This window comes from Lissotriton vulgaris, chromosome 12, assembly GCF_964263255.1.
Source record: "Lissotriton vulgaris chromosome 12, aLisVul1.2, whole genome shotgun sequence".
Classification (NCBI taxonomy): domain Eukaryota; kingdom Metazoa; phylum Chordata; class Amphibia; order Caudata; family Salamandridae; genus Lissotriton; species Lissotriton vulgaris.
The window spans coordinates 542,268,709-542,279,492 of record NC_141700.1 but is presented as its reverse complement, the minus strand read 5'-3'; the positions used below and the strand labels follow the sequence as shown (position 1 = coordinate 542,279,492).

The 10,784-nt window shown below is 41.7% G+C and overlaps 1 protein-coding gene across 2 annotated transcripts in view; it reads right to left on the bottom strand.

The window, feature by feature from the left end:
* The window catches only part of ARHGEF11 (Rho guanine nucleotide exchange factor 11), a 1,046,032-nt gene that overhangs the window by 716,495 nt on the left and 318,753 nt on the right, over positions 1-10,784 (bottom strand). For both annotated transcript variants that reach the window (XM_086945337.1, XM_086945338.1), the window contains exon 6: positions 6,908-7,086. In XM_086945337.1, the coding sequence (XP_086801463.1) occupies positions 6,908-7,086 (179 nt within the window). The remainder of the gene's footprint in view (positions 1-6,907; positions 7,087-10,784) is intronic.

Here is a 10,784-nt window from a genome sequence, read left to right as displayed (position 1 = left end):
GATAGAGAGATAGAGAGATATGAGATAGAGAGATAGAAGAGTAGGAGAGATAGAGATAGAGAGATAGAGAGAGATAGAGAGAGAGATAGAGAGATAGAGAGAGAGAGAGAGAGAGAGAAGAGAGAGAGATAGAGAGATAGAGATAGAGATAGAGATAGAGAGATAGAGATAGAGATAGAGAGATAGAGATAGAGATAGAGATAGAGATAGAGATAGAGATAGAGATAGAGATAGAGAGAGATAGAGATAGAGAGATAGAGAGATAGAGATGAGAGATAGAGAGATAGAGAGATAGAGAGAGAGAGATAGAGAGAGATAGAGATAGAGAGATAGAGATAGAGAGATAGAGAGATAGAGATAGAGAGATAGAGATAGAGAGATAGAGAGAGAGAGAGAGAGAGATAGAGAGAGATAGAGATAGAGAGAGATAGAGATAGAGATAGAGAGATAGAGATAGAGAGATAGAGATAGAGATAGAGAGATAGAGATAGAGATAGAGAGATAGAGATAGAGATAGAGATAGAGAGATAGAGAATAGAGAGATAGAGATAGAGAGATAGAGAGATAGAGAGATAGAGATAGAGAGATAGAGAGAGAGAGATAGAGAGAGATAGAGATAGAGATAGAGATAGAGATAGAGATAGAGATAGAGATAGAGAGAGAGAGAGAGAAGAGAGAGAGGAGAGAGAGAGAGAGAGAGAGAGAGAGAGAGAGAGAGAGAGAGAGATAGAGATAGAGATAGAGATAGAGATAGAGATAGAGATAGAGATAGAGATAGAGATAGAGATAGAGATAGAGAGAGAGAGAGAGAGAGAGATAGAGATAGAGAGATAGAGAGAGAGATAGAGAGATAGAGAGATAAGAGAGATAGAGATAGAGAGATAGAGATAGAGATAGAGATAGAGATAGAGATAGAGATAGAGATAGAGATAGAGAGATAGAGATAGAGATAGAGAGATAGAGAGATAGAAAGATAGAGAGATAGAGAGATAGAGAGAGATAGAGAGATAGATAGAGAGATAGATAGAGATAGAGATAGATAGATAGAGAGATAGAGATAGAGAGATAGAGAGATAGAGATAGAGAGATAGAGAGATAGAGAGATAGAGAGATAGATAGAGATAGATAGAGAGATAGAGAGATAGAGAGATAGAGATAGAGAGATAGAGAGATAGATAGAGATAGATAGAGATAGATAGAGAGATAGAGAGATAGAGATAGAGATAGAGATAGAGATAGAGATAGAGAGATAGAGATAGAGATAGAGATAGAGAGATAGAGAGATAGAGAGATAGAGAGATAGAGAGAGATAGAGAGAGAGAGATAGAGATAGAGATAGAGATAGAGAGATAGAGATAGAGAGATAGAGAGATAGAGAGATAGAGAGATAGAGAGATAGAGAGATAGAGAGATAGAGAGATAGAGAGATAGAGAGATAGAGATAGATATACTATATCTAAGTAAGGGTTACAAGTACCACCTTACCCAGGCTGCAGTAGCAGACCTGTGGTGCCATTTTGGAAGGCTACCCAGGAGTGGCATAATACATGCTTCAGCCCCTGGTAGACCTCTGGGGTATTTATGCCCTTGGTACCTAAGGAACCATATACTAGGGACTCATAAGGGAGACCCAGTAACCAATCTGAAGTGTAACTAATGTACATGCAATCAATTTAGAGAGGAAGCAGCTAGGCTGGGGTCCTGGTTAGCAGGGTCCCAGCCAGACTTAAGTCGATAAATCTGTGAAACACAGCAAAAAGTGGGGGTAAACATAGTAAGCAGATCCTACTCTCCTACATATAGGATTCAGATGTTTTAGGCAGAACACGGGGAGGAAAGGCATCCTAAACCTGAGGGTGTCCCTCAGTTCTGTAACAGCATGAAATGGGGTGCATCCTCATTGATGTCGGCTCCGGATCAGTCAATAAAGTTAAAGTGTGATCCAGTACCGGAGCCTCCAGAACTGGCACTGATGCAGAAGTAACCCTCAAGGGATGTGGAACTAGATGTGGATGAATGGGGTCCGTTCTCACAAGGGGAGGACCCACCAGTGGAAGAAAAACTGTTCACTCCAAATCCATGAGGCACGTAGGTGCACCAGAGCGACCTGGACCATTTTGAAAATTTGCAGTATGAATATGTCAGAAATGTGGAGTTTTCTAAAGTACCAGATCGGTGTATTACATTGGTTTTTAATTTATTGTTTTCACGGGTCCGTACTTAGATAGAAGTGCCTCTCTGACTTTAGGGTGCAGGCCCGCTCTTTATCGAACCGGGTTTCAGAAGAACGTGGGGAGTCCAATGGTGAAGCATGGCAAATGGTGGTGTATGGGGACATCCGGTCACATTTCTGTGTATATTTAGGAGCAGCCTAAAGTAACATGAGCATATTGTATAATGTGTTAGATTAGGTAAAAATTTCAAAAGATTCACTCGGGTGGCTTGTTTGTGTATAACAGTTTGTGGCTGGAGGCCAGCTCAGCCTTGAAGCCTCATAGCGTCTGGTTCCCTACCGTCGATACCGTCGAACAGGGAGGAGGAGGGCAATGAGGAATCTGCAGTTTGATAAGAGTTTCCACCAGAAAAAGCATTACCGACGTTAAGTAACGTCTTGTTCTGATGAATGCTTCAACCCGCAGATAGATCACCATAGAAAAGATAACAAAGCAGTACTTTGCAACGGGTGGGGGGTACTGTGCAGTGGATGCAAATCAAAAAGTCTTGCAGATCTAAGCAGGTAAAGTGCCCTTCCTGAACCCACTTTCAAGATAGTAGTGCTCCACAAACACATGCACCAACTTCCACAATGCAGCCTGGCATATATCAAGTTCAGACACCTCTGGTACCAAGGCAATAGGAGCAGCCTTGGCCTTGGTGGAATGGCTCTCAGATCTTATGGCTAAAAGGCAGATATCGTTAAACTTTGCCTCCAGTGAGAACTGAATACTACCCAAACCTAATGTCTGAAAATCACTCCATGGCCTACAAGGTGCATGATTTGAAGGTTGTACTCCCTATGAGTTCGGATGGAAGTGACCAAGGGCTACTGACCTAGTATAATAATTTAGAGTGAAAATAGTGGGATTGATTTTAAATAGTTAAAGTGTTTACATTTTAAATATGTTGGTGATGAATGTCTGTATGTACATGTAACTAGAAATGTGGCTACAGGATAATGTGGTTATATAATGTTATGATACGCAATGTATAACTAAGAAATACATTGACAGATTCCCTATCTTTTTAAGGATAGTGTAAAACTTCGGGAAAGGAAGTTTTAAATAGGTAAAACATCAAGTAAATAGATAAAATGCTCAAAATTACTATTAAGAAGTTGCTAGAAATACGGACACTATGGAGACTCTCCTAGAACATATGGAAAAAAACCTTTCCTGTAGATCAGAATAGGTTATATAAATATTGTAAAGAGTGGTTTAAGGCTGCCAGAAACACATGTAACCCTGGCCAAAAGAAGGGAGATTTGATGATAAAATATTAGAACATACTACCACGTACATTAAAAGTAAATATACAGGAGTTAAGTTACAGAATTAAGAAGTCGTCTTAGCCTTATTGCAAGTCTTTTGTGAGAAGCCTGAAAACTCTTTAAATACCAACACATCTTGTACCCTGTCTGCTCCCCCACCTCCATATGACCCTAAAACAAGGTAGCCAGTATTTATCCATCAACAGTTACAGGAAGCTGCAGTGGGATTTGAGAATGCAGAGGTTGTGGCTCCTCCACTATCTCCGAAGGTACCCCCCAGTGTTGCCCTACAGACATCAAGGCCAAAACACACAAGTACTCTCAAACAACAAACAAGGGCTGGTGAGTCTCAGTTCTCCAGACAATTGGAAGCACAATTCACATTACATTTGGATCAGGTCTCACCCCAAGAGGTTAAAGACGAAGGCGAGGGTCCAGGAGATGATGACGATCGGTCATATAGCTCACCAGCAACGTCACATTTGTTACAAAAAAAGAGACATTACAGGAAGAGTAGTCAAAGAGCAGTTGTCCACCCCACAACAGAAAGATGCAGCTGAAACAAGGTGGAATTATTATATAGACTACAGCGCCTTGATGCCCTCGGGTAACTGCTGCGCTTTATAAATTCAAAAATCTAATCAAAATAGATAGGGCTGTTGGTATGGCCTAATGGTCAGTACGTCGAGAAAAAGATGAGGACTTTAAAAATATTCAGAATGGTTTGCCACCTTGGCAAAAGGAGAAAGGCAGCGTTATAATTGCACAAGAGAACATTCGGAAAAGGTTGTCACGAAGTAAAGATAGAAAAGATGAGAGAGATGCAGGGAGAGAAAGACATCGCAATAATATATCAGAACGATTTCAGGAAAATTTAGGGAGGATGACAGGCAGAATAGATTCAGTACATAGGTAAGCATATGACATGGGTGAAATACTTTTATCTCAGGAGGCTAGAAGCCTCATCTACAAAATTAGCACACGAGAAAGGCCCCTCTTCGATCTTGACCAGAGAGATAGATCAGTGGGGTTGTCCAGTCACACTAATGTTTTTAAAGACAACTAGAGAAGAAGAGTAGGGTGTTTTCTCTAATATTAGGAAACCCTGACCGACAGAGGCCGAGCAGTTATGGTTTCACGGAACGCATGGCCAGCCATATCCCAGAAAAGATCTTGTGAGGTTACAGGGGAATTGACGCTACGTGACAAACCAGTACAACAGCTTAGTGTTCAATCAGCTTCACGCTGCAATTACCTCTCTCCCAATGAGATGGTTGTCCAAGGAAAAAACAGTTGGTATAATGTCATACCCTATACAGATAACTTAGCAGGGTGAACTTGAAGGCCTAGCCCTGCAGATGAGCTCATGGCAAAGAGAAGAGTCCTTTGATATACATCTAATGCTGTGGATTTGATCCTCTATGATGAGGGAGATCTAGACTGGGATCCGCATATGCAACAGTCTGAGCGTATTGTAAAAGTATATCAGAAAGCATAATCCACAACATCCCTTTGCCCCCGTACATCAGAGGCCCATGATACATAAGGGTCATTAAGTTCCCTGGCCACAAATGGAAAAGTAAAAGCTCAAAAGGTTGTTACCACCACTTACAGAGGGTGCATTGAAATGGATTAGGACCTCTGAAAAACTAACTGGGGGCCCTGGCAATAAGAATTGCACCCTTACTGATACAAGATGTGATGGGTCTCCATTTAACTTGGTTTGGGCAGTATTCTGGGATCAGCTGAAGAAAAGGCAACCTGATAGGCTAGACATTGGGTCTCTCGTGGATCAATCAATGCAGCCAAATGAGGACCACGCCCAATTCCTCAACAGGATGAAAGCGAAAAGGATTCTAGAAGTAGGCCAAGGTTGGGAAGCAAAAGGAGGAGTGCTGCGTTATTTAATAATGTCGTAAAGAAGGGGTTACCCACCGATGTACAGTATCATTTAGACAACATAGCGGCATTGTAAGTCAACCCTTGGGCTGAGATACAGGCACACAATACATTTTTTGTGAGGGTTAGAGTTGTGACACTGGCCAAAGATGCCACCTGCTATTGCACAGAATCATTTGCAGTACGTTTTCCAGTCATGTGACTGGGGAGAGTCACAGTGTGAGGAATCTGCGGTTAGAAATACACATCAGAAACATTAGTATTCAACTGAATCTATATTCTAAACGTTTTAATACAGATTAGATACAAAACAATGTATTTTTAGGTAGCATCCATTAAAATAATAATAAACTCCTCACCTTTGCACAGATTTTTTTGGGCCCTAGTGTTTAAGTAGTGCACCCTATTCACCTTTGCATTATAGGAAATGATTCAGTCCTCAAAACTCTTGTTCATAACTTCTCTGCCCTACTCTTTTGATCCCTTTTCCTTGAGACTTTGGGGCTACACCCAGAAATCGGATATTTGTTGACCTAATTTATTCTCTAAGAACTCCGCTTTCTTTTCCAAACATGAGGCAGCAGGGACTGCACAACCTTGGAAAGAAGAAACTGTTGCTTCTATTTCCTAATTATTTCTCATTATGGAACTCTCCATGAAGTTTCCCCCCCAAATAGTATAACATGCCTTGTGCTGTTAGCTCGGGGCTCCCGGAGTTTATCCCTTTCAGCAACTGTACTGTCTGAGTCGCAACTAATTCCTTAACAGGGCAAAGTTACTTAAAATGACGTGGGCTGGATGACATACGGTTGTATTGAGATGTCTCTTCAATCATTTCAAATGCAGTGACCACTTTCTACATTTAGATGTGTCACAGCATATAACTTCCTTTAGCACGAGTCCTATTGTCAGTTTCAAAGCAGCACTGTCTCAGACAGGACTCTCAATGGGCTGCACCACTGCTGGCAGGAAGCCAGGCCCCACTATTGCTGAGACTGGAGGTAAAGGTAGGCCACATCAGACCTCTCAAGACCAGTCTTCACCCAAGAGTAAGTCCCTGGAGGGTGATTTTTTTTCGATGGCTGATAGGATAACAATTAGATAATAAATGCTTTTTTCGACTCGAACATGGCCTTCTCAACAGTTAACACTTTTCTTTTTGGCCTATGCAAAATGGATATACTAAATGGCTGAATTATACTTTTTGTGTAAAATGAGGTTTCTATATGTTGCAAAAAAAACGAAAAGAATATATGCAATCTAAGAAGGTAAGCACTTAACTGTCACATAGGAGGACATGCATTAGTATCAAAATCGTTATACTGTGCAGAGACCTTTAGACAACTGCATTCCACCAGAGTGTCAGTGTGGCCAATGTAGAAGGAAAGCATGCAGTTCATAAAAAACAGTATATTTTCATTGACATTAGCTAGATGCTCTTCTTAACTATGTTCCAGGTGCGGGCAGTGTCTCCTTTAAAAAATACCACAAGACAAGCTGCCAATCAAAAGCCTGTATTACCTGTAGTGGTTTGGGTCCTGTGATCCGCTGTGGTGGGGGCAGCGGAGGCGGAGGAGGTGGCGGTGGAGACGATTGAGCTCTCCGGTGGATCCCGGAGGCGCCAAATTCTTGAGGTAACCCAGACACCCCAAGAGACGGAGGAGGGGGGCCCAAAAGTGTCAGTGCAACATAAGCGCCGGCTGTTCAGGAGGAGGAGAAGCAAATCTTAATTAAAAAATGACACTCCTAGAAAGAAGTATTTCAGTACACACTGTAGCTGTGATGAAAAACAACTGAGACAGGCAGTAGGCAAAGGTTCACTTGTCTAGGTTGAAAAGCAGCAGAAGGCAAAGCTAAACAAACGTGAACTCTGACCTCAGGCGTTCTGCTGTTAAACAGCCAGAATGAGAAAAAAAGAAAACATACATACATAATAAAGATTATAGTACCGCACAAATGTTATTTTTTATCAGCAGATGTAATCTCTTGTGACAGAAGCCGCCAGTCTGCTTCAACGAGAAAATTAATATAATGATCGGCGTGCTCTGACCTGTGCATGTTTTGATTGTGTGCTTCAAAAGATATAAATATATATACATATACATATACATACATATATATACACATATACATATTCACAACGAGAGAGCGCGACCACATCAGCTAAAATAAATGTAACCCAATGCTAAAATATTTAGAACAACACGTTTATTGTGAGCTATCCTTACGATTAACCCACATTTCACATAAAACCCTTAAAAAGTTTCTACAATTCACGGGTCGCTGTTTGTGTTAAACAAAGTTTCATACTGCAGTTGTGTGTGTGTGTGTGTGTGTGTGTGTGTGTTCACTGAAAAAACAATGGTTACATCGACATTATAGTTAGGAAATAGATTTTTTTTTAAACTTACAAATCCACTGTAAAAAATAGAATGGTTACAGGGATGTTATAGTTAGGCTCACATTTCACTCCTACAAAACCAGAGAAATTCAGCACTTATAGTTACCTGAGCTAACTCTAACTTAAGCCCATGCAATGACCTCACATACTACATCACTCATGACATGGTCAGTGACATCACTCATGACATCAGCCAGTGAGTGCAAGAGTTTTCAAAGAGTTTATGTTTGTTAAACATATATAACAGTCTATTAGAAAAGTTACATTAGTATACTAGGTGTACAACTAATGAGTGATACTATTTCTATTGTATATCATGTGAGTGACTGTGTATGGGTGTGTGTGTGTGAGTGGGTGTCTGTATAGGTGTGCGAGTGGCTGTATAGATGTGTGAGTGGGTCTGTGTAAGTAGCTGTATGGGTGAGTGAGTGACTGAGCAGCTGCATTAGTGAGTGAGTGGGTATGTCAGTAACTGTAGGGGTGAGTGAGTGGCTCTATGGGTAGATGAGTGGGTGTGTGAGTGACTGTATAAATGAGTGAGTGACTGTATAAATGAGTGAGTGGGTGGGTATTTGAATGGCTGTAGGACTGGGTGTGTAAGTGGCTTTATGGATGATTGAATGGGTGTTTGGTTAATTGAGCTATTGTGAGAGTGGCTGTATTGGAGTGTTATTCTGTGTGAATGGCTGTATGGGTGAGTAAACAAATGTGGGTGCATTTTCATGGATGTGTGAATGGCATGTAAGTGGCTGTGTAAGTGAGTGTGTGTGTCTAAGTGGTTGTATGGGTGAATGAGTGGCTGTGTTGACAGGGTGTGCGAGTGGCTGTATAGGTAAATATGTGGGTGTGTGAGTAGTTGTATGGATTAGTGTGTGGCTATATAAGTGAGTGACTGGTTATATGAGTAGCTGTATGGGAGGGTGAGTGAGAGGGTGTGTGAGGGTGTGTGAGTGCCCGTATAGGTGAGCGAGGGGGTGTGTTAGTGGCTGTACCGTTGAGTAAGTGGTTGTGTGAGTACTTGTATTGGTCTGTGTATGGGTATGTGAGTGGTTGTGTGGATGTCATCAGTGATGTCATTTGAGATGTCGTCAGTGATGTCACCGACCATATCATGAATTATGTAATATGTGAAGTCATAAGCAGTGTAATCTTTGTTTTTTTTGTGAATTTCTAACGTTTTTTTTCATTTTATTTCCTAACTATGGAGACCCTCTAATCTTTGTTTTTTTCAGTGAATATCTACATTTTTTTAATGTTATTTCCGACCTAGAACGTGTCTGTAACCTTTACTTTTTTTAATCAATTTCTAAGGTTTTTTTAAATGTTATTTTAGAACTATGATGTCCCTGTTACATTTGAGTGTGGCTGTATGGGTCTATGAGGGGCTGCATGAGTGTCTGAGTGGGTGTGAGATTCTCTGAGAGGGTCTGTGATTGGCTGCACGAGTCTCTGAGAGGGTCTGGGAGTGGTTACATGTGTGTAAGTAAGTGAGCAGGTACATATGTGTCTGAGTTGGTCTCTAGACGGGTGCATTAGTGTCTCAGTGGTTGTGTGAGGGGGGCCTTGCTGAGCATTGCGACAGGTTTGAGACTCATCGCATGTGGAGAAAATCTTTTTGTGGGCATTTCCTTGCTCATCAGGGGTCCCTCACAGACTACTATATTGCACCCATCAAATCATTACTGTTGGTGCGTGGATTCGCGTAGCGCGGCATGCTATTCAGAGAGGATCTGCAACCCTAGATATACAAATGTGGTTTTCCTTTAAGATCTCAAAAACTACTGAACGGATTTACAGCAAATCACAAAGAAAACACACTTTCTGGCCCAAAATCTAGCTTTCTGCCATATGTGTAGTAATTCCGTTCAGCGGTTAGGGCTGTAGTGGAGTCTAAAAGCCCTATTGGAATTATCATGGGAAAAAGCATTTTGGGACCCCACCCCCTTTCTCCGCCCCTGCTTGAGAAGTCACGCTAAAACTTTCAAGCCAGCAGCTGAACTCACCGAGGTGCGTAATAGTTTTGTAAATGTTGTGAAGATTTGTGTAAGAGAACCAAAGTTATTGGCAAAACAAAAAAACCTTTTTCTAAACCCTGTCTGCGGCATGTGACACCATCTCCCATCGCATCTTAATTCAACGGCTTTGGGATATTGGTGTCGGAGGCAATGCCCTAAAATGGCTCACTAGCTATTTATCTGATCGTACAACCGCTGTTCAAATTGTCAAAAATATAACAGGTAAAAGACATGTTAAGATGGGTGTCCCCCAGGGCTCTATTTTAAGCTCTACACTTTTTAATGTCTATATGACACCCCTGGCCAGAGTGATCAGAGCCTTTGGCTTTGATGTTTTGTCTTATGCAGACGACACACATATTTTAATCACTCTGGATCCGGAGCCTAATGAGACAAGACAGCGTTTTAAAAATTGTGTGATTGAGGTTGATAAATGGATGAACACCAACCATTTGCAGCTAAATGGCAGCAAATCAGAAATAATGCTCTTTGGCAAGGCCGCAGAACACTGGGCACATGACTGGTGGGCAACTGTCCAACGCCCAAAGAATCAGTGCGGAATTTGGGTTTCTATTTGGACAACAAACTGTCCATAAGAAACCAAATTAATCATATCGTAGGAACTTGCTTTGTTCAAGTTCAGAGATTTATATAGCGCACTACTCACCCAGAGGGTCTCAAGGCGCTTGGGGAGGCGGATGCATTTACTTATCGAATATTCAAGTTTTTAGTTGCTTTCTGAAGGAGAGGTGGTTCTGAGTAAGGTGGAGGTGGGTGGGGAGAGAGTTCCAGGTCTTGGCCGCTAAGTAGGAGAAGGATCTTCCCCCCATGGTGGATCTGTGGATGCGCGGAATTGCGGCGAGGGCTTGATTGGAAGATCGAAGTTGGCGGGTGGGGGTCTAGAAGGAGAGTCTCGTGTTGAGGCATTCGGGTCCTAGGTCATAGAGGGCTTTGTGTGCGTGGGTGAGGAGACGGAACATTA